This window comes from Acomys russatus, chromosome 24 (genome assembly GCF_903995435.1).
Source record: "Acomys russatus chromosome 24, mAcoRus1.1, whole genome shotgun sequence".
Taxonomy (NCBI): Eukaryota; Metazoa; Chordata; class Mammalia; order Rodentia; family Muridae; genus Acomys; species Acomys russatus.
The window spans coordinates 57,532,230-57,555,481 of record NC_067160.1 but is presented as its reverse complement, the minus strand read 5'-3'; the positions used below and the strand labels follow the sequence as shown (position 1 = coordinate 57,555,481).

Sequence of the window (23,252 nt, the reverse complement as noted above, 5' to 3'; positions counted from 1 at the left end):
GGGTATTTTATTTTAGGCATTCTGATTAAGCGCGGTGATGGAGTTTCGCTACAGTTGGGCCCCCACTTTTGTGTGGCTCACAGCTGTCTCTTCCTGCATGCATTTGCTCTCTGCACACCCTCCTTGGAGGGACAGCTATGTCCTTTGTGCTCCGAGTCCGGAAGTGTTAGCTCCCCCCAAAAATCCCTTATTATTATTAGGCAGCTGTCATTGTCTGAGCATGACGGGGCATGCCCGCAATTCCATCAGCACTAAGTAGGCCGGGAACTCACCAGTTAGCTTAGGTTGGCCTTGTTAACTTGCAGTGATCCGCCTGCCTCTGCCTCCCATGTGGGAACCGCAGGTGTACCACTTATGCCTACTATGTATTTTTTTTTAAGTTCAACGATTTTTTCTTCTTCCTCCCCTCTGCGTCCTCCTTTGGAAGGCACACACAGTAATTATTGGAACCTGGTTTGCCAATTTATTTTAACAGACGTACTTGATGTAACCTTAACTGGTGCCTTGTGTCACTTTTTCCCCCCAAGAAGGGTTTCTCTGTGTAGCCTTGGCTGTCCTGGACTCACTTTATAGACTAGGCTGGCCTCGAACTCACAGAGATTAATTTTAAGTGTCTCTTATTGACTTAAAACTTACTAATTAGGCTAGGCTCTCTTGCCAACAAGCCCCCAAAATCCCTCTGTCTCGGTTTCCCAGCACTGGGATTACAGCATGCACCACCACTCCCAGCTTCTTATGCGGGTGCTGGGGATTGAACTCAGGTCCTTGTAACGTGCAGCGTTACTTTAGGAACTGAGCCATCTCCCCAGCCTCTGTGGACAGGCTTTTAAACACGTGCACAGATGATCAGAAACTTGGAAAGGATGGAGCCCAACCCCTCCCTCCTTTCTCATGTCTGTTATAGCGCCCCGCAGGTATCATGGCTGAAACACCAAGCAATCCCCAGCCAGAAGCACCTGGCCCTCAACTCACAGACACCATGCAAAGTTTTCTCATAGGTGGATATGGTAGTGCATGATTTTAATCCCAGCACTCCATCAGCAGATCTCTGAGTTCGAGGCCAGCCTGGTCTACAGAGTGAATTCCAGAACAGACAGGGCTATACAGAAAGACTCTGTGTGTGTGGGTGGGGTGGGGTGGGGGGGAAGAACCAAGCTTTTTTTCTTGAAAACACTGTCTGGGGTTCGCTTGCTATACAACTCTTTTTTGCAGGGGGAGGGGGCCCAAGATAGTTTCTCTGTGTAGCCTTGGCTGTCCTGGACTCATTTGTAGACCAGGCTGGCCTTGAACTCACAGAGATCCACCTGCTTCTGCCTCCCAGAGTGCTGGGACTAGAACTGTGCCTCACCATGCCCAGCTCAAACAGGTTTCTTTCTCTTAAAAACAAAACAGGCCTTTAATCCCAACACTAGAGAGACAGAGGCAGGTGGACCTCTGTGAAATTCAAGGCCAGCCTGGTCTACAGAGAGTCCAGGACAGCCAAGGCTACACAGAGAAACCCTGTCTCGAAAAACCAAAAACATAAAATAATAACTTAGGCCAGGCATGGTGGTGCAAGCCTTTAATCTCAGCACTCAGGAGGCAGAGGCAGGTGGATTGCTGTGAGTTCAAAGCCAGCCTGGTCTACAAAGTGAGTCTAGGACAGCTAAGGCTACACAGAGAAACCCTGTCTCGGGGAGAAAAAAAAACAAAAAAAAGAAAAAGAAAAAAAAGTGTCAGTACTGTTCACTCTGTGACCATCTAGCACTCCAATGCTCTCAGACTTGTCTTTTGCTGGTTTTGAGAGGCCTGTGTTTCTTTTTGTTTGTTTTTTGTTTTTTTTTAAACCTAGAAAAGCTCATCTCCTCGGAACTTACTCCACACAAAATGCTTGAAGCCTGTTTGCTGTATCTGTGTTCCTCTCAACCAGCATAGTTTTCCCTGAGAGGAGTCAATGATGTCCCTAGACACTGTGGGTTGTCACAGCTGGGAGTCTGTGTGCACTACCAGCAGCTGAGGGTAGTCAAGGCCGTGACAGGTCAGCCTACAGGAGACAGGAGACGCCTTCCGGCTCAACACCACAGGGGCTGGGTTTCCACTGACGACCTACCCTGGCCTCTGCCAGTTCCCTGCAGCCTATTGGGACCACTTAAAATTCTCCCTTGATAGTGGTGGCACATGGCGGATCTCTGCGTTCTAGACCAGCCTGGTCTACAGAGTGAATTCCAGGACAGCCAGGACTACACAGAGAAACCCTGTCTCAGGAAAGAAAAGAAAAAAGGTCTCTAGGGCCACCCAGGCAGTCTGGCTCCAGGCTGCAAACTTCCAAGAAACTATAGAGTATTCTAGAAACTACAAACACATGTGTTTTTTTTTTTTTTTTTAAACCCCATTTGGAATCTCAAGGCTATGAGGGCTGTATTTGCTCAATTCCCATCTGTGTCATCTTGTCTCAAGGGACTTCCTGGAATAGGAGAGGCCTCCTCGAGAATGTCACCGGGGGGGGGGGGCTGAGGGGGGGTGGCCGAGTGTGGTGCGCTCGCCTTTAATCCCAGCACTCAGGAGGCAGAGGCAGGCAGATCACTGGGAGTTTGAGGCCAGCCTGGTCTACAAAGCCAGTCCAGGACAGCGAAGGCTACACAGAGAAACCCTGTCTTGGGGGGGAGGCAGAACAAAGCCAAACAACCCCCCCAAAAAAAGTGTCACCCGGGAGCCAGAGTCTCCTTCCTCTGATCCCTACGAGGTGTGGCAGACACTTCGCGGGGGGGGGGGGGGGGGGGGGGGGGGATACTGGCCATCTAGCTTGTCACGTGTGTCTTTTTTGTGTATGTGAGGGAGACAGGGTTTCTCTGTATAGCCCAAGCTGTCCTAGAACTCACTCTGTAGACCAGGCTGGCTGGCCTCGAACTCAAAGATCTTCCTGAGTCAGGCAGTGGTGGCGCACACCTTTAATCTCAGCACTCGGGAGGCAGAGGCAGGTGGATCACTGTGAGTTTGAGGCCAGCCAGGTCTACAAAGGCATGTGCCACCCATGAGGGCCACCACCTATGTCTTGTGTCTGTGCCACGTGGCCTGAGCATGTTTAGAGACGGCTTAGTAGGCAGAATAGGGATTCTATTTTGTAGATGGAGCTTGGGCAAAGCCAGAAGTTAAGTGAGGCTGTGACTGAGGTGGCCTGGCCACCAGGAGAGCCTGCTGAGAGCTGTGTCTCTATGGGATGGGCTGAGTCAGACCCCAGTACCGGATACATCACAGGCTGTGCCTGGAGAACCTACTAGTCAAATGTCCCCAAGACCCGAGGGACAGGCATGCCAAGCTATGGGATGCAAGGGTGCAGGGGCAAACCCAAGGAACACAGAGGAGGCCATCTTGGGGCAGTGGGGCCTGCAGACCCAACCTGTTACCATGGAGACCTGTCTCTAGATGGCGCTAGTCTAAAGGCAGGTTCATCAAGGTACTTGGAGCTCACGGAACACAGCTTTTTCGTAACTAGCTCTCCTTCCAGCCTGGAAACCGCTCCGGCTCCTGAAGTAGGTGGCTTGGGTGCTTGGAGTACTTTGTACTTTGCAGGCCAACACAGTGGAGAAATTGGGCCGCAAAGCTCATACTCCATACTGAGGTTCCAGGCCGCAGAATTCACCTGTGACTTTCTTGTTCTTGTTTTCCAAGACAGGGTTTCTCTGTGTAGCCTTGGCTGTCCTAGACTCACTTTGTAGACCAGGCTGGCCTCAAACTCACACTGATCCATCTGCCTTTGCCTCCTGAGTGCTGGGATTAAAAGGAGTGTGCCACCCCCCTCACCCCTTGTGATGTTTGTGCCTTCGGTAGTAAGCACCTGGGAGGTATGGGCTGAGAGAGAGAGAAGACCCGGGGGCGGGGGAAAGGGGGGTGAGAAAGAGACCTATCTAGGGAGGTTCAGTTTCTTCTCCCCAGTTCGTGTTTCTACAGCCAAGTGAATAATCACACTGCTGGATTAAGTAGACTTTAAAAGACCCCAGGGATCTGCAGGGGTGTCCCGCACCCTGTGCAATGGGGTGCACTGCCCACAACTTCATGACTTAGCCAGGAGGCCCAAACTCACTCAGTCTGGGGGACAGAACCTTTCCTTAGGGGATGGCCACACCTGAGCTACCTTGATGACACCTTTCCCTGGCCAGCTAGCTAAGGTACAGCAGGTAAGCCAAGCTCCTGGCTTATTTCTAGAAACCAGACTAGCCTGGTGCAGTGGCAGTGGATTCCTTCTCAGCAGCACACAAACGTTGCCCCTGTGGCTCCTCCAACAGGCACAGACTAAGCCTTGTCCTCCTTCCATCCCACACCTCCCGTCTGAGCCACCATCACCTTGCCGTAGTGCCCTCGGTGGACAGAAGGAACCCTTAACCTCTTGGTCTCCAGGCCTCTTAATCTATCCAGGTACAAAAATCTACTTTGTGCAATCACTCAGAACCACGTGAGAAAATAGAGCCAAGGAAGCCAGCTCAGCCTGCGCCCTCTGCTGGGCATTATGAGAAATACAGCCTAGTGTGAGCAGCCTTTTTACTGAACACCATGGATCCCAGGGATCTGGCAAGAGGGGACAGGACAGCTGTAAACATGCCCCCTCCTCTGTCCAGGGCTGCCTGAAATCAGGTAGACGTGAGGAACAGTCCTCCACCATCCATTGACAATGGGAGTAGCAGCTTCAGGCGTACAGAGATCTACTGTGATGAGCACCCCAGCTCTGGAGCTGTGTAGTGTCAGGCTACCCTGGCGCAAGCCTCAGAAAGGTTACAAGGGTGGAGGCAGGAGCCTCCTCGAGGGCTCTGGTGGTGATCCTCAGTCAGAAGTCAGGCTCACAGCGGTGAGGTGCCGTGGAGCCGAGGGTAAGTCTGTGTGGGTCCTGGAGAGGTACAGCCTACTAGATGAAAGTGGAGTCCAGAGGCCCCGCATCCTGCTGGCTGAGAGCTCGGGCCTCAAACAGTTGCTTGATGAGTGCAGACTTCTCTCGCTCCAGCTGAGTGATGCGCTGGCTCTTATCAGTCACCTCCTGGGCAGGCGGGCAGACAGGCGACAGGGCGGTCAGGGCTCGCTGCGCCCCCAGCCCCAGCGCCAGCGCCATCTCCCCACACCTCACCTGAGTGAGAAGCCGGTTCCATTCTTTGAGCATGAGGATGGTCTGCTGCTGCCAGACTGGCGTTGAGGGTGAGGTGGGGCCCGGGGGCCCTGAAGAAGGCGAAGGCAGAGCCTGTGGGAGTGTACAATCAGGCCGGCCTCTCCTGGCACAGCATCCAGACCAAGGATAAGGGGTGCCAGGCAAGCTTCGGAGCACTCACTCTGCCGGAACAGGCCGCAGTCAACAGCTCCCCCAGGCACCGGGCCACCTCCTGAACTTTGGGCAGCAACTTCCCCAGTGGGCGGGGGCTCCCTTCAGCCCCAAAGTCCTGGAAGAGAAGCGGGGAGCACCAGGCCCGTGAGGACATTCCTATACCTGGCACTCCTGTTCCCCTGACAGGGGCGGCCCAGCACTCACGGCTGCAGCTCTGCTCTGGCTCAGACGGCGCTGCCGTTCCTGCACGCGCTGCAGCTGCTGCTGGTACCATTCCCGGCCCCGAGCCATCATCTCCAGGCCCTGCAGCAGCACTTCCTGTTCCTGGTCCAACTCCTTCAGCGCTTCAACTACAACACACGTGTGCACAACCGAATGTACTCGTGCCAGCGGGCGGATCGGCACCATGCGCACCCGCGCACACCGGTGTGCTCCTGGAGCCACAGGTGTAGAAACCGAGGCCTGTACATGGGCAGACCGGCACACAGATCACGTCAGCATACGTGCAGTCTGCAAATGCACACGTGGAAGCGCCAGCGTATGCAGGGAAGGGTCAAACTCATGCCATGGAGGATGCAACCCGGTTCCTCCTCTACCGAGGATGGTGGTGGTGGAGACTGGCCTCTCTCAGCCCCTCTACTGGTACCTCCCTAGGGCAACAGAGTGCCAACCAGACTGAGCACCCCTGCTTAAAGTGACTGTGCTATGTGTACACTAAGCTGCCCTGCATGAGGTGGGCAGGCCAGGGTCCGCAGCTCAGTCACTAGGCATCTCTAAGGAACCTCCTCCCCTCTGTCTGTCTGTCTTTGTCTGTCCTTCCCTCTAGTAGATTCAAGCCCAGGAAAAGAGTGTGGGGGGCCGGGGGGTGGGGATTGAGAGCTGACTACAGGGATTCCCCTAAGTAACCAGGTTCATGGCTTCTCCCGGGTTTCCAGCCTTCTGGACAACAGAGAGCATCCCTCAGAGTCCTGGCCCCTCTCACCAGGCCACAGTCTACACCGTTGGTGATGGTATGCCTCCGACGTTCGCCTCGGGCCCGCGGAGCCTGCCGGGCTTCTCCTGTGCCTGGGTCCAGGGTCTTGCAGGCTGGGGCACCTGTAGCAGACAGTCAGGGTCGTAGCTTAATTCTGGGCCTGCCTAGTGTGCTCCTAATCTCACGCAGCTCCTCAGCCCTTCCAGGACCTTCCCCAGGGACCAGGCTTGTACTGGGAACCTCTGTTGGTACTGAGCCCTAGGTATACTTTATACTTTGTGCCTAGCTAGGACTGGTCTCCCCTTGCCTGCCCTGGCTCCCTCACCTGCCTTAAGGAGGGTGGTAAGCTCCCTGCCTGGGCTGGGGAGGGGGGTGGGGAGCACAAACACAGCTTTTTTTTTCTGAGCCCTCCCCCAGTGCCTGAAAATATATAGGCTACCTCTCAAGAGTATCAAAGGGTGAGCCGGGTGAGGTGGCGCACGCCTTTAATCCCAGCACTCTGGAGGCAGCTGTGAGTTCGAGGCCAGCCTGGTCTACAAAGAGAGTCCAAGGCTAACACAGAGAGAACTTGTAAAAAAAAAAAAAAAAAAAAGAGTACCAAAGGGTGATGGGTAAGAGATGAGATAAACAGGCCCTTTAATCTGAGCACATAGAAGGCAGAAGCATGCAGATCTGTGTGAGTTCAAGGACAGCCTAGTTTACAGAGTGAGTTGAAGCACACAGAGGGACTGTCGCAATAAACCAAAACAAAGGAGCTGGGTGTGGTGGCGCATACCTGTAACCTCAGCACTTCTGGGAGGCAGAGGCAGGCGCATCGCTGTGAGTTCGAGGCCAGCCTGGTCTACAAACAGCCAAGGCTACACAGAGAAACCCTGTCTCAAAAAAACAAGCAAGAAGAAGAAGAGGATGAGGAGGAAGAAGAAGAGGATGAGGAGGAAGAAGAAGAAACCAAAACTAACAAACAAAAGGGGAGGACAGGCAGAACCCCTGGCTCTCCCATGCCTTTCCCAGCTGCATGGGGCCTTTGGAACAGCACCTGGTGGCGGGGGAAGCTAACTCTCCATTAGCAGTTAGAGACCTAATTCTCGCAAGGGAGCACAGTATAAAGCAAGCTGTGCAGAGAAGTGCAGAGGCGGTGCACATATTTGCCAAAGATTCCAGGGAGCATCATCTGGAGGGGCTCCCTACTCACCTAAAGTAGAGGAGGGCACCTTCCCTCCGGCTTCCAACACTATCCCGGGCGTCAGGGTCAAGCCCGAAGCTAAGCCATAGAAATGAGCGACAGACATAGTAACTGTGCTCAGATGTGTATGACCGAGATTCTAGTTCTGAGCAGTCCCGAGTTCGTGGACCAGCCTGCTGTGCTCAGTGGCAACGGTCCACAAGAAAGGCCACCAGAAGGTGGGGCCAGCGCAGGTGCTGGAACCCGGGACACCTGGACCTGACTTGCACAGAAAGGAGGCATAAAACCACAGGGTTGGGAATTTGAGGCCATATTTGTGTTGGGAGGGACTTTCCCAGCAAACTGAAGTGATTCTGTGCTCTTCCAAAGCAAGCCCTGTCAGGTAGACCATAATCCTTTTCTGGAACTTGGCTTACCTATAAAGGAGTTACAGCCAGAGCCTGGCGTTAGGCTTACAGAGTGAACAGTGGGCTAAATATTGCCCAGTCACAGGCCCTGAGCACATGGCCTTCCGGGGATTAACTGAACCAGGGCTGCATGAGGTAGAACAGGTCTGTGTCACAGGCAACCCCTGAGCCTGTCCCTTGCCCACAGTCCCATCCCATGCCTGACTTCAAATGCACAACCATTGCGATGCCCAGCTATGCCCAGTGTGTGTGTGTGTGTGTGTGTGTGTGTGTGTGTGTGTGTGTGTGTGAACTCAGAAGGGAGAGAAGGTTGCCTGTTGCCACATGACTGTTCTGAAGTGGTAGAAGATGGTTGAGGTAGGGGAAGTCTGGCGAGCCTGGCAGGGCAGGCCACAGGATGAACGGGCTGCCGGGCTGGAAGAGGGGCTGGGGCTCCTCTGAGAAGCAGCCTCCACGCTTAGGCATAATGCGGGTCCTGTTCTCAAGGCAGACGGGCGGGGGGGGGTCTCTTCAACAATCTCCTGTCCCTGCCAATTAGACCGGAAGGAGGGACAGGAGCCTGCTGGATTCCCCAGAGACTGTGGTCGGTGTCTGGCAGGGCATCTGCAGCACCACAGCGCCCCAGGTGCTTGTAGGACACACCTCCCCCTCAACACACACACACACACAACCACACACACACACACACACACAAAACCTTCTTCAGCAAATTGTGCTAGGTGCTCCTCGGCCTGGGTGGAGAAGTAAGCCGGGTTGTCTCTGCAGGGTGTCACACTGAGAAGGACCTTCAGGACAGGTTAGAGGATGCACACTTTTAGGAAGAAACTTGTGCCCAAGCAGCCACACAGAAATGAGGGTGAAGGCCAGGATGTCCCCAGGTCTAGGGCAGGGCCACATGCCTTGTCTCAGGGCCTAGCTTAGGCTTGAGACATTGTGGGCATCTCCTAGGTGATCAGAGTTCTGCCTTTGGCCTTGGTATCAGGCCTCTCTGCCCCATAGCTCACACAGGCACAGGCCGGGCCCCTTATTCCATTCAGGTGGCCCCGACCTTGCTTTCAGCTCTGGAGCCAGCCCACAGTCGTCCCCATCTCCATCCCTCTGAGGAGACTCTGCCGGTTTCCAGTTTCCTGCACAGATCCCAGGAATTACGAGGTTGGGACTGGGGAGCCGCCCAAACTCACCCGAATCTGCGCTGGGCCTCCGCTCCAGCGCCTTGCCCAGGGGCGGCTCGGGCCCTGCGGGGCAGGGCGCCGTCTCCGCCCGGGCGCACAATAATAGCTCAGGGTTCCGGGAGGTGCCACTGGGGCCGGCAGGAGCAGGGCGCGCACTCGAGGGTAGCGGCTTCCTCTCTAGGACAGTCCGCGGCTCGTCGGCCGGTGCGAACATCAGGCGCTGCTGCAGCGAGGACTGGTCCCCGGTCGGACCACGCCGCGTGCCTGCTCCCGTGGGCCGCCGTCGGCGTTCAGCAGCGAGGTGCGCAAACCCGCCACGAAGCGCTCGAAAGTCAGGTAGCCACTGGCCGGGGCCACCTGGCGCAGGCCCTCGAGCACGCCGCACGGCAGCTCGCGCGCGTCTGCACCCTGCCAGCGGGACTCGATCTCGCGCAGGTGCACGTAGCCGCGCTGCCGGTCGTCCAGGATGTCGAAGAGGGTGCGCAGGCTCTGGAGAAAGGCTCGCGGGAGACCCTCGGTGCTGGGCGCGGCGGCGGTAGGCGGCCACGCTCGCCCATCGCTGCCACAGCCATGGGTGCCCAGTTTCCACCCGGGTCGGTCCCTACAAGACCAGAAGGCGGGACCTGCAAGGCGGCGCCTGCGGCCCCCAGCGACAATAGCTGCTGTTTTTGAATGGAGCTCGGTTAGCCGCCTCGTCAGCTTTCATTAACATTCACGGCGGCTATTGGGCGAAACCGGCCTATCTGCTCCGGGATTGGCTCGGCAGCCACCAGTGCCAGTTTGATTTTTCCTACGGGTAGGCGCGGGCGCCTACACCACCCGGCCTGGAAATGGGTCCCGGGAGACTTGAGGAGACACGGGTAGAACCGGGCAGAGTCCCCCATGATCCCTCTCCCTCCCCCCACACCTCCGCTCCCCCCTCGCATCCACGCCCACCATCCCTCCTGCCTCGGTCGAGTCTTTTCTCTGCTCTTCTGCGCTCCGCCTTGCCAGCCCATCCTCTGAGGGGCGGAGCGTGGGGCCCTTCGCCCAACTTGTAGCCAGGTAGCCTCCCAAGTAAGGACGACGGTCCAGCCCCTCCCCTGTCTTCGGTCCTTTTCACTGAGGGACCCTGGCCCCAGGCGCCAACTGATGCTGGGGCTCCTTTCTCTTGTATTAGGAACGCCCCAAGAGAATTACAGGCTCCAGACGGTTGGGCACTCTCCTTCACTGAGGCCTCTGTCCCTATAGCTGTCAGCTCTACCTTTGGTCCTTTGGGACAGTCTGCCTCGGCCTGCCAACTGTAGGACAAAGCCAAGTTGTCTCGTGTCCCCAGATGCCCATCCGGTGCCCAGCTCCCTTGGTGCTCTGGTCCTGGTCCCCTGCTCTGGCTCTTTTATGCACATCTCCTCTAGCCGTTATCCTGGTCCTCACAGCCTTGGCCTAGCTTTGCAGGGGATAGGGTTAGGGGGCACCAGTAAGCCCTTCTATCTTGGATTCTAGGCCTTAGCCTGCATTTCTGACCCAGATGCCCATCTCAGGGCTGGCCGGGAGCGCCCCCTAGAGGCCAGGGAGGTCCTTAGTGTGCCTTGTCCCCCTGCCATCTCATCTGCCTGTCCCCCATCCTCCAACCTGGTCAGCTCCCTAAACTTCTGAATGTCACTGAAACAGAAATGTAGCCACTGAGAAACGGCCCGCATGTTAACTGCTGCCTCTACTTTCTAAGCACACCGAGACACTCTTCAACAGCGATGCCCCAGGACCTCTCCCGGCCATCTAGTAGTAGGGCATGCATCTCAAGCTGTGGGAGCAACTCCCCTGCCCAACTCCCCTGGCTCCCCAGGTCTACTGGTTGCTCACTCATTTGTCTGTCTTGAGACAGGGTCTCACTACGCAGCCTTAGCTGGCCTGGAATTTGCGCCGATCTCCTGCGTGCTGGGATTAACGGTGTGCACCACCACACCCATGTCACTCCAAATGGTGGTTCATTCACGGTAAGATAGATATTTTGGTGGATCCCAGAGTTACTCCATGGAGCTTATGGGCAGACCTGGTCCAAGACTCTCTGTCGTTTCCTATTTCCTCACCTTGTGTCTTGCCTAGTCCTTAGCTACGTGAAGAGACCGGTCCTCTGTAGTGGTTGAGTTCAGACTTTGCCCAGGCACCTGCTTCCTCTGCCCCCCCCCCAACTCTACTTAGATGTTTTTAATTCACATGCAGGCTGTGGTGACTGCTTCCCCATGAATTACTATGAGTTTGGGGGAGAGACAGAGCCACTTCGAGCCCTAGCATTGGCCTGACCTGCTCTAAGCACCTCAGCGCATAGTGAGCACACAGGAAGCTTTATTTGGTGGGGATGTTATTGTTGGAGTTGGTCTGGTGTATTTTGATGCTAATTAATAAAAGGCTGTCACACCTGGGCAGGCAAATGGGCTAGGCTTGGCTAAGGTTCCCGGGGATGGGGAGACAGAGAGAATCTTGGGAAGAAGAGAGACTGGAAAGAGAAGAAGGCTGCCATGGGTTAGGTGGAGGAGAAGCACATGGCTGGCATGGATGGAGATTTGGCCCAGATGAAGAACATTAGCAAGTATTTGGGATTTTGAATGGGAGGTAGCTTGATAGAAATTATTAGAAGAGCCGGGCGTGGTGGCGCACGCCTTTAATCCCAGCACTCGGGAGGCAGAGGCAGGCGGATCGCTGTGAGTTCGAGGCCAGCCTGCTCTACAAAAGTGAGTCCAGGATGGCCAAGGCTACACAGAGAAACCCTGTCTCGAAAACCAAAAAAAAAAAAAAAAAAAAAAAAAAAAATTATTAGAAGATGGCATGGGTACCTGCCCACTATGGGAAGTAGCTTAGAGGATTATATTTGCCCTGTCCCAGGTTATTGATTGATTGCTAGCAGGTTATACTGCAGTAATAATAATTATAGGCCTGATGATGATAAACAGTATTAGATATACTGGTAAATTATAACAACATGTTATCATTAAAATAAATAGAGACACAACAGTTTTGATATGGAGAGATTTATTGTAGAAGCATGGGGAGAAGAAAGAAGGGGAGGGGCACCTCAGGACAGACAGACGACAGACAGACAGAGTGCAGGAGAGAGAGAAGGAGAGGTGGTCCTTTTTATGTGGTGCACTTCTGGCTGCCCTAAGTGATGACATCAGAGGTTGCTGAGCAACCTAAAGACAGCTTACCAGGGCGGCCAGATGCTAACAGAGGGGATAGTGCAATTGCTATACTGCAGTGGGGTGCCAAGCTCCGATGAGACCTTGGGGGTTCTTGGGACGAAGGCATAGGTACAGGAGTAGCCACCAGCATAAAGCGAAACCGGTGCTGCCTCCCAGTAAAGCAAGATTAACAAAACTCAGGCCAGGGACCCTGGTGAACCTGAATCTACTTGTGGTGTTGGGAGATGGAGCCCATGGCCCAGCATCTCCTGGGTAGCTAGTAGTTGCTGGGGAGGGAGTCATGCTCCTCGGCAGTGATGCCGCTAGCTCACGTAACTGCCTTTGCTCACGTAAAGAACCTCCAGCTGACTTCCCTAATTAGCAGGAAGTAGTCTAAAGATAATGTCGATCCCTTTCAGACCTCTGACTTATTCAGTGATCTCTTTTCTTCCAATATCAAAACCTACTAACCTGTTGGAGGATGTCAGATGCATTTGATGCTAATTAATAAAAAGCCTTCACACCTGACCAGGGCAAATGCTTGGCTAAGGTTCCCGGGCTTAGAGAGAGACAGAGAGTCTTGGGAAGGAGAAGAGAGGAGAGGAAGGCCGCCATGTGAGGTGGAGGAGAAGCCACATGGCTGGTGTGGATGGAGATTTGGCCCAGATAAAGAACCATTAGAAAGTATATGGGATTATGGATGTGGAGGTAGCTTGATAGAAGTTATTAGAAACATGTTCAGGACAATAGCCATATGACCAATGTTCAGTCATCTTGTCCACGTTGCACCTTTAAGTCTCTGTCTCCCAGAGCTTACCTTTCACCAGAAACTAGCTGACCCTGTTGTGAGTCCGCAGCTAGACAGGGATGGAGCGACCCTGTTGTGAGTCAGAAGCTAAAGCCAGATAGGGATGGAGCGACCTGTTGTGAGTCCGCAGCCAAGCAGATAGGTGGACGGCCTGTTGTAGTCAGCAGTTAGACAAAGCTAGAAGAAGACAAAGCAAGATACCCTTCATAACAGGACATTATGACCCTGCCTGGAATTCCCTATGTTTTGAGAAAACCCACAACTGCGTTGCTATAGCGATATTCCCTGCTTTCTGAATTATAAAAGCTGCTGCCTGGCTAATAAAGTTGAGAGCTTGATCAATCAGACTTGCTCTCCTTCCTTGTGTCTTGCATTTCTCAACAGGTGTCCTCCCTCCCGAGTTTTAGTCGAACCCTGCAGGTCGGGACAGAAGCAGACTGCATGCATGGGATTGGGGCAGGGATCCCGTACCTGCCCCACTATGGGAAGTAGTTTAGGGGATTAACGTCTGCCCTGCCCCAGGTTAGCTAAGGCTATTTTAAAATATAACAGGTGTGTGTGTCTTGATTGCTTGCTAGTGGGTTACACTGACATAATAATAAGTACAGGCCTGATAATAAACATTAACAGGCCCTACTGATAAATTTCAAAGCAACAAAAACCTCTTATCTGATCTAGGAGGTGAAAGGATGGAAGAATAAAGGTGTAGAAGAGTGGAAGAAAGGCGACCCACAAAGTAGCAAAAGACCAGCCACACACCCCATCCCATCGCGTTACACCCCCCACACCACAACACACCCACACACATCCCACCATCTACACACACACACACACACACACATCCCACCGTTACACACACACACACACATCCCACCATTCTAAACACACACACACATCCCACCGTTACACACATACACACACACACATCCCACCATTCTAAACACACATACACACACACATCCCACCGTTACACACACACACACATCCCACCATTCTACACACACACACACACACACACACATCCCACCATTACACACACACACATCCCACCGTTACACACATACACACACACACATCCCACCATTCTAAACACACACACACATCCCACCGTTACACACATACACACACACACATCCCACCATTCTAAACACACACACACACACACACCCCACCATTACACACACACACATCCCACCGTTACACACACACACACACACATCCCACCGTTACACACACACACACACATCCCCACCGTTACCCACACACACCACACACCCCCACCATTCTACACCACACCACACACCACACATCCCACCATTACACACACACACACACGTTACACACATACACACACACACATCCCACCATTCTAAACACACACACACATCCCACCGTTACACACATACACACACACACATCCCACCATTCTAAACACACACACACACACACATCCCACCATTACACACACACACATCCCACCGTTACACACACACACACACACATCCCACCGTTACACACACACACACACACATCCCACCGTTACACACACACACACACACACACATCCCACCATTCTAAACACACACACACACACATCCCACCATTACACACACACACACACACACCACCATTCTACACACACACACACACATCCCGCCATTCTACACACACACACACACACACACACACACACACACCCATCCACCCTCCTCCCAAGCAGGTGGTTCAGAGGGTTGGAGCCAGCATCCAGCAGGACTTGCAAACTTCACCATCTGTACCCTGACCTGCCTAGGGTGACGCAGTCTTTTGGTCCTGGAAATGCTTTCAGCTATACAAACCTTTGTTTTCAACCTTTGACCTTGATACCCACCCATACCTTGAGGCAGAACTTAGGGGCCCACCCTGACCTACAGGGCCCTTAGAGCATGCCTGACCCTCTCCCAAGAAGTACATGCCAAGCCCCAAAGGTGATGATGGCTGCCATGGACTCTGCTCTGGGGTGTGGAGCCCGTGCTGCTCACCTGACTCCAGTTTGTCTGCTGCCCTCACCTTCCACATGGGAGTCATATCAGGGTGCACTGCTTGCTCATTCATTCATCCAGCATTCCCTGAACATTTTGCTGACCCAGTCATGGTGGTGCTTGGCTTGGGGTAGGCAAACATCATGGAAGGTGACAGAGGGAGAGCAGCGAACCGAGCAGCAGCCTGCCTCCTGAGTTTACTCCTCACGGAGATGCCAGCCAGAAGGGAATGTAAGAAAGCGGCGCCGTAACTGGAGAGGGGTGTTTGGATGGGAGAAAAGGCGCTCACCACAAAGGCTCTTGAGGCAAAGTTAAGCTGTGGTTGTACACAAAAGTCTTCTCTGGTCCAAGAGAATTTGTGGCCTCCACTGTGCCAGCCCAGAATTTCCATCTGAGGTGTGTGTGGAGGGAACACACTGTACATCATTAGCCCAAGTTAGTGAGCCAGTGTAGACCTGAACACACTGTACATTAGCCCAAGTTAGTGAGCCAGTGTAGACCTGAACACACTGTACATTAGCCCAAGTTAGTGAGCCAGTGTAGACCTGAAAGATGTGCTTTGTATTTTGGATCCTAAAGCACCATTTGGATCCCCTCCCCCCCATCAGATTTCTTTATCTTGTTTTATGTGATTGCTAGCAGGTTAAAAAATGCTGTCGTAATAATAATTATAGGCCTGATAATAAACAGTATTAGGCCGTACTGGTAAGTGAACAACAAGTGGTGCCCAACATGGGGCAATTATTAGGCAATACTGATCATTAAACAACAACAAATTGGCAAAGAAGAGAGTTCTGAGGAGAAGAGAGGCTGTAAGTTCCATTGATGGATGGTACGGTTTCTTCTGTCAGGTAGATCTGTCAGATCTGCTAGATTTCCAGAGAATTGTGCCAAGGGACTCATCCCACGGTACTGATATCAAGAAGGTTTCATTCTTGGTCCCTTTAATCTCCTTTTCCTCCTGTTTAGGGTAGTTGGGTTGTAAGGGAGGTGCATTCACGTAATACATTCATAATACAGTTTAATTGCTTTTCTTAAAAAATAAAGTTTAATTGTTAAGGAACCAGAGCCAACATAAGCCAGGCAGTGGTGGCACACCTTTAAGCCCAACACTTGAGAAGCAGAGGCTGGCAGATCTCTGAGTTTGAGACCAGCCTGATCTACAAGGTGAGTTCCAGGACAGTCAGAGCTACATAGAGAAATCCTGTCTCGAAAAGAAAAAACAACACACACACACACACACACACACACACACACACACACACACTCACCCAAGAAGCTTTATGGAAAAGCAAATTAAAGTAGGAAGGGGCTGAGGTGTGGGTTTGGAAAATCCACGTTCTTTTTTTGTTTTGTTTTGTTTTTTGAGACAGGGTCACTTTGTAGACCAGGCTGGCCTTGAACTCACAGTGATCTGCTTGCCTCTGCCCCGCAAGTGCTGGGATTAAAGGCGTTTGCCACCAAACCCGGCAAAATCCATGTTCTTCAAGGTGGGTGAGGGGAGGCTTGGGTCTGGCCTCCTCGCAGTGCCACCACCAGTGGTGCCTCAAGCAGGTTCCTCTTAGGCTCAGACTTTTTGTTTTTGTTTTTTTTTTTTTTAAGATTTATTTATGTACAATGTTCTGCCTGCATGTATGCCTTCAGGCCAGAAGAGGGCACCAGATCTCATTGTAGGTGGTTGAGAGCCACCATGTCGTTGCTGGGAGTTGAACCCGGGACTTTTGGAAGAGCAGGCAGCACTCTTAACCTCTGAGCCATCGCTCCAGGAGAGGTTCCCAGGCTACTGTCTGGGTTACCGAGGGTGACTGATCAATGGGAAAAAAAGAGAGAGACACTGCAGGGTGAATTTTAGGCTTCTCAGCCTCAGAGAAAGGCCAGCAGCTTCCCAGAGCACTTTTCCAGAAGTAATTTTCCCCACTAGCACAAAAGGGACTTTTAGCAAGTCAATATCCGATATCAAAAACTACTAAAACCTCTTATCTGATGTACGGGTTGTCTGCAGGAACCATCACCCAAGCAAAATTCTCAGTCATACAAGGCTTCCTGGTTTGCCAGGTATGTTTCCTAAGTTACGCAAAGGCTCTGAGAATCCTGAGATGGGTCAGTGGTTAAGAGTGCGGACTGCTCTTCCAGAGGTCCTGAGTTCAACTCCCAGCACCCACATGGTGGCTCACAACTGGGATCTGATGCCCTCTTCTGGCATGCAGATGTACATGCAGATAGAGCACTCATCTATATAAAATAAATAAATTAATACTTAAAAAAAAAACAAAACAAAACCTCAGCTAACAATCGCTGACTGTTTACAAAAGGCTACTTCAAAGCCCAGGTGCCATCACTCCGGGATTCTTGTCAGATACAATAACTCGGCTACATGGCACCCTCCGGTGGACAGGCAGGAAGGCTAGTCAGATCTGGTCAGCCCAAGGGAACACACAGTCGGAGTACCTCCTCAGGGCAAGGACAAGTTAGCTCCCTCCACACATGGGGGGGGGGGGAGATGATGCGTGATAGAATTAATTAGGAAAGAAATACTTAGGCCTTGCGGACTAGGAGGAGAGCTAGGTCTTGAGTTTGAGGGCAGAGGAGAGGACCTAGCTCTTGTGAGTAACCTGGAGAGGAGTTATACTGGGAGGACAGATCCGTTGATTCAGGTCCGGAAAACGGGCAGGGGACTGTATTAAAAGGAGTTGAGGAAGGGCGGAGCCAAAGAGGGCGGACCTGTAGCTCAAGCCGGGGAAGGGGGCGGGGTCCCTGGTGGAGGTGCCGCCCCCCGGCCCTTCCTCTCGGCGCCGCCTGCCTGGTCTCGTGACGTTGGTCATAAGGTCACGAGTACCCGCTGAGCCTGCAGCTGTGGTTGCAGCATGGCTTCGGAGAGGGATGTGCGCGCACGGCTGCAGCGCGCGGGCCAGGATCACCTCCTGCGCTTCTGGGCCGACCTGGCACCGGAGCCTCGGGCCGCGCTGTTGGCGGAGCTCGCTCTTTGGAGCCCGACGCGCTGCGCGAGCACTGCCAGCGCGCCTCGGCCGCCTGCGCGCGAGCCCCGGGACCTCTGCCGAACCTGGCGGCGCGCCTGCAGCCCCTGCCCCCAGAACGCGTGGGCAGCGCGGTCCGCTGCGACCGAGAGACACGCCAGCGGTGGGAAGAGGAAGGTAGGCAGCCCCGGGTTAGGCGGGGGTTGGACAGGCGCTGCCCATCGCGGCTGGAAAAAGTTAGTGCCCACGGGGCAAGGGGTGGGGGTGGGGCGAGTGGGGGGTGGGGGGGCAGACTCAGGAAGTGCTGCGTGGAGTTATTTGCCTTGCAGCTCCTCCCTCTTCCTCCTCTTAGTAGACCCCCGAAGCCTTAGTGGTGGCTCTCTCTAAAGTGAAAGAGGCCTTTCCCCTCCCCTCCAGGATTCCGACAGATTGCTCTGAACAAAGTAGCTGTCCTGCTGCTGGCCGGTGGGCAGGGCACTCGCCTGGGCGTCACCTACCCCAAGGGCATGTATCAAGTAGGGCTGCCCAGCCAGAAGACACTGTACCAACTGCAAGCAGAGCGGATCCAGCGCGTTCAACAGTTGGCTGGCCAGCGACTGGGGACCCACTGCACCGTGCCCTGGTGTGTCCTCCCTGCCAACCTCCCAGAATGACCACCCTTGAATGACCCAGGCATAGCCACACACCGAGACCTGAGACCCAATCTTAGCACGGCCCTAGACTGAGCCCACTTGTCCTTACTGAGAACCCGAGGAGGCGTGTTCCGGCCACACCTGCCTGGCTGCGCCAGAGTCCCCTGCAAGCAGCTCACTGCTAGGACTTTCACAGGTACATCATGACCAGTGAGTTCACTCTGGGACCCACCATCAAGTTCTTCAAGGAACATGACTTCTTTCACCTGGACCCTGCTAACGTGGTGCTGTTCGAGCAACGCATGCTACCTGCTGTGACCTTTGAGGGCAAGGCCATACTGGAACGGAAAGATAAAGTTGCCATGGCCCCAGGTATGGCCCACACTTTGGACGGGAAGGCTTTGCCAGCAGGTCCCAGGTAAAGTGTGCTCAGGCAGGCAATGCAGCCCTGGCCCAGGCTGGAGCCTCATTTGTCACATGGTACAGTCACAAGGCTCTCTTGCGTGTTTGCTAGACAAGGCAGGAGATCAAGCCCATGTCCCTTTCTCCTCTGCAGATGGCAACGGGGGCTTGTATTGTGCTCTGGCTGACCACCAGATCCTACAGGACATGAGGCAGCGAGGTGTGGAGTTTGTGCACGTGTACTGTGTGGACAACATACTGGTGCGGTTGGCCGACCCAGTCTTTATCGGCTTCTGCGTGCTTCAGGGAGCGGACTGTGGCGCTAAGGTGAGCGCCGAGCTTTGCTTTTCCTTGGCACTTGGCTCTGCTTTTCTCCAAACCCTGCCCCTCCCAGCATTCTGAATCTACCCCCGGTGGCTGCAGGTGGTGGAGAAATCGTACCCTGAGGAGCCAGTGGGTGTGGTGTGCCAGGTGGACGGTGTCCCCCAGGTGGTGGAATACAGCGAGATCAGCCCTGAGATCGCTGGGTTACGTGGGGCTGATGGGGCCTTGCTCTACAACACGGGCAACATCTGCAACCATTTCTTCACCAGAGGCTTCCTGGATATGGTCATCAGGTATGTGGCAACAGGTGGCTGTGCCATCCCAGCCTAGGCTGAATCAAAGAATGCCACAACAGCAGGAGCTGGCCTGAGCCTGGCCACTGTTGGGAGTGGCAAGGGGTTGGGGTACAGAGAATTCCTGTGTTACAAAAGAGCCGGTTCCAAGCCAGGCGTGGTGGCACATGGCTGTAATCCCAGCACTCGGGAGGCAGAGGCAGGTGGATCGATGTGAGTTCGAGGCTAGCCTGGTCTACAAAGTGAGTCCAGGACAGCCAAGACTACCACAGAGAGACCCTGTCTTGGAAAACCAAAAAAAACAAAAACAAAAACAAAAAAACAAACCGAAAGAGCCAGTTCCAGCCCGAGTCATGCTCTGGGAAGCCTGTGTGAGGCGCTGGTCAAGGCTGTCTTCTGTGGATTGGCCCCTCCACCCTGTCATCAGCCTGGGCAGCACTGTGGCCCTGAGGCTGCGTGGAGAAAACCTGTGTCCTTGCCGGAGACTTAGCTAAGTCCCTGTGCTGCTTCTCCTGGCTGGGTAGGCAGAAGCGAAGGCTGGCATCGCAGGGGGCCCTGGCTGAACCTCACCCTCTCTGTCCTCTTGCTGCCAGGGAGTTTGAGCCCTTGCTGAAGCTGCATGTGGCTGTGAAGAGCGTCCCCTACGTGGATGAGGAGGGCAATCTGGTAAAGCCGCCAAGACCGAATGGGATAAAGATGGAGAAGTTTGTGTTTGATGTGTTCCCGTTCGCTAAGTTAGTGTAGAAGTCACTATTTATTTATGTACTTATTTATATTTCTCTTCTCCCTTCTCTTCTGGTAATGGGCGTGGAGGGCTAGTAGGGACAGTGGGGAAGTGGGAGCTTGGTGATGGGGCAGGGGTGGGGACAGCTCAGGGACTATAGGTGACTGTTCTCAGTAGGTGTTCCTGTCCCTAAGACAGAGGGGACATTGGAGGTTCAGAGAGGACAAGTCTACCCCCCACCAGCCCCCACTGTCGCGACCCAGTCAGTGTGCCCTCCACCTCTGGACATGTGACAAGTGAGAGGTGGAGGGCTTGATGTTTCCTAGGCTCTCAGGAAAGTAAAGGTGCTCTCTGTGCCTTTGGGGCCCTCCTAGGCCACCGTACTCATGGGAGTCAGGCTCCCATTCAGGGAAAGCTAGCCTACCCTTTCCTGTCTAGAGCAGAGCAGCTGGCTGGGACACAGGGCGAGATGAACCCGTCTCTCCACCAGGAACTTTGTTGCCTTTGAAGTGTGTCGCGAGGAGGAGTTCTCCCCACTGAAGAACGCTGACACAGCCAGCAGCGACAACCCCACCACCTCCAGAAGAGCCTTGTTGGCTCAGCACTACCGCTGGGCTCTGCAGGCTGGGGCCCACTTCCTGGATGTCCACGGGGTCCAGCTTGCTGAGCAGTCCAGGTGAGGGGCTCCGGGGTTAGCCATCCCAGGGCCCTGTTGATGCTGCCGCTGTCCCAATTGGCTTGTGACCCAGCACCATACCAAGTGCAGACGCCTGTGTTCTCAGCCAGTCACAGCCTGATTGGTGACTATTGGCTCAGCCTCTTAGGCTCAGGTTGTGCTCAGGGAACCAGGGAGGCCGGGTCCCAAATGTCCACAAACAGGGTCTCATAAGCTTTGAAGATGAGACGTAGGCCTCGCCCTCAAGAGACGTAGGTAGGTTTGACCAGCAGTGAGAGGAAAAGGGCGTTTGGTTTTGTTGTTTCCCCTGCTGCTGTGCTGGAGCTGCAGCTGGGCCTGGCTGCCTGGGCTCTGAGCAGGGACCCTGTGTGTGATTCTGCAAGGCTGTCACCTGGCAGATGGCCTGTATGGGTTTGAGTATGCAGAGGGAGGAGTTTGCTGTGGAGATAGGGCTGGTGTGTGGCATCCATGCTGGGCAGGCTCTCTCTTCTTCTTCTTCTTCTCTCTTCTCTTTTCTTTTTCTTCTTCTCTTTTCTTCTCTTCTCTTCCTCCTCCTCCTCCTCCTCCTCTCCTCCTCCTTCCTCCTCTTCCTCTTCCTCCTCCTTCCTCCTCCTCCACCTTTCCTCTTCTCCTCCTCCTCCTTCTTTGTTTTGGTTTTTGGTTTTTGAAGACAGGGTTTCTCTCTGTAGCCTTGGCTGCCCTGGACTCGCTTTGTAGACCAGGCAGGCCTCGAACTCACAAGAGATCTGCCTACCTCTGCCTCCCTGAGTGCTGAGATTACAGGTGTGTTCCACCCTGTCTGGCTGCTAGGCAGGCTCTTACCATTTCAATCCTGAGGATTCTGGGTAGGGTCCCCACCCCCCATTCTGTGCTCTCCCCCCATTGGCTTGATGGGCAAAGGCTGACTGTTTCTCTCCCCCAGCTTGCTCCCAAATGAAGATCCTCCAGCCATCTGTGAAATATCGCCCTTGGTGTCTTACTCTGGAGAGGTAAGCATGGGTTTTCTGTCCAGGGTTTCGTGAAGTCTGGCTCATGTGAACCAGAAGAGGAAATGGGAGAAGTGGGCACCGGACAGGTCACAGCACTGATTCAGTTGGCCAATGCAGTGTGAAGACTTTTTGAATGCAGTGGACTGAGGGGTCTGGAGGCCTTTGCAAGTCTTGGGGGAAGGGTGGGGTTTGAGGTACAGGAAAGAATCAAGGCTGAAAGCCGGGAGGTGGTGGTGCACACCTTTAATCCCAGCACTCGGGAGGCAGAGGCAGGCAGATCGCTGTGAGTTCGAGGCCAGCCTGGTCTACAAAGTGAGTCCAGGACAGCCAAGGCTACACAGAGAAACCCTGTCTCAAAAAAAAAAAAAAAAAAAAAAAGAATCAAGGCTGAGACCAAGACTCTCCCTGAGGGAGAGACACGAGCCCGCACTTGAATGCTGTTTCAGGGTGGCTGGAGGGGATTTGGGAGGACCGAGTGGACCCCTAGCCACTGTAACCCTTTGTTTATAGGGGTTGGAAATGTACCTGCAAGGCCGAAAGCTCCCGTCTCCATTCATTCTGGATGAGGAGCAGGCCAGGCTGCTTCTGCAGCCACTGGAGTGCTGACCTGCTTGCTCACAGCCTGCCAGCCCTGGGCTGAGTAGAAATGCCAGCCTGCAGGACACCGGAGGGAGTGGGCTAGTTTACTTCACAAGGCTGGGACATCTTGGGTCCCTCGCGGACTCTGGTTGTCTGTGGTTTTTGCTTGTTTTGTTTTGACCTTGATGCTGCCTCTGGACAACTCAGCCGAGAGGCAGAGGGTTGGGCGCCTCGGAAATGGAGCTAGAGGAGGTTTCAAGGTAGACCACGGGAGGTGTTGTTCCCGAAGGCAGCACAGGAGATGCCTTGCCCGCCCACAGGCCAGCCCATATGCCTGCTCAGCAGACAGGGAGATACGCCTTATGGGGGTGTAGTTGAAAGACCCCCCCCCACTCACAACCAGGGAGCAGAACCACGTGCCTAGATGCCTGTGGTTAAGACTGTCTTTGAAAACTCTGATCCAGCTGGGCGTGTTGGCGCACGCCTGAAATCGCAGTACCTGAGAGGCAGAGGCAGGTGGATCACTGTGAATTCGAGGCCAGCCTGGTCTCCAAAGCGGGTCCAGGACAGCCAAGGCTACACAGAGAAACCCTGTCTCAAAAAAGAAACCCTGATGCGCATAGCTAAGAAGAAAACAGTTGTCCTTCCTTCCCTA

The 23,252-nt window shown here is 53.9% G+C and overlaps 2 protein-coding genes across 2 annotated transcripts; one reads left to right on the top strand and one right to left on the bottom strand.

The window, feature by feature from the left end:
• Window positions 1-4,765: 4,765 nt before the first annotated feature.
• Window positions 4,766-9,591, bottom strand: Sapcd2 (suppressor APC domain containing 2). Its single transcript, XM_051166477.1, is given in 10 exon segments — window positions 4,766-5,005; window positions 5,093-5,203; window positions 5,292-5,399; window positions 5,489-5,631; window positions 6,263-6,379; window positions 8,545-8,557; window positions 8,559-8,632; window positions 9,029-9,262; window positions 9,265-9,555; window positions 9,558-9,591. Coding segments are annotated over 10 exon segments (1,254 nt in total). The 3' UTR covers window positions 4,766-4,876.
• An 8,225-nt stretch (window positions 9,592-17,816) lies between these two features.
• Window positions 17,817-22,855, top strand: Uap1l1 (UDP-N-acetylglucosamine pyrophosphorylase 1 like 1). Its single transcript, XM_051166752.1, is given in 10 exon segments — window positions 17,817-17,979; window positions 17,982-18,155; window positions 18,396-18,600; window positions 18,807-18,982; window positions 19,167-19,339; window positions 19,436-19,629; window positions 20,223-20,363; window positions 20,844-21,029; window positions 21,952-22,018; window positions 22,529-22,855. Coding segments are annotated over 10 exon segments (1,524 nt in total). The 5' UTR covers window positions 17,817-17,867; the 3' UTR covers window positions 22,625-22,855.
• Window positions 22,856-23,252: the final 397 nt, after the last annotated feature.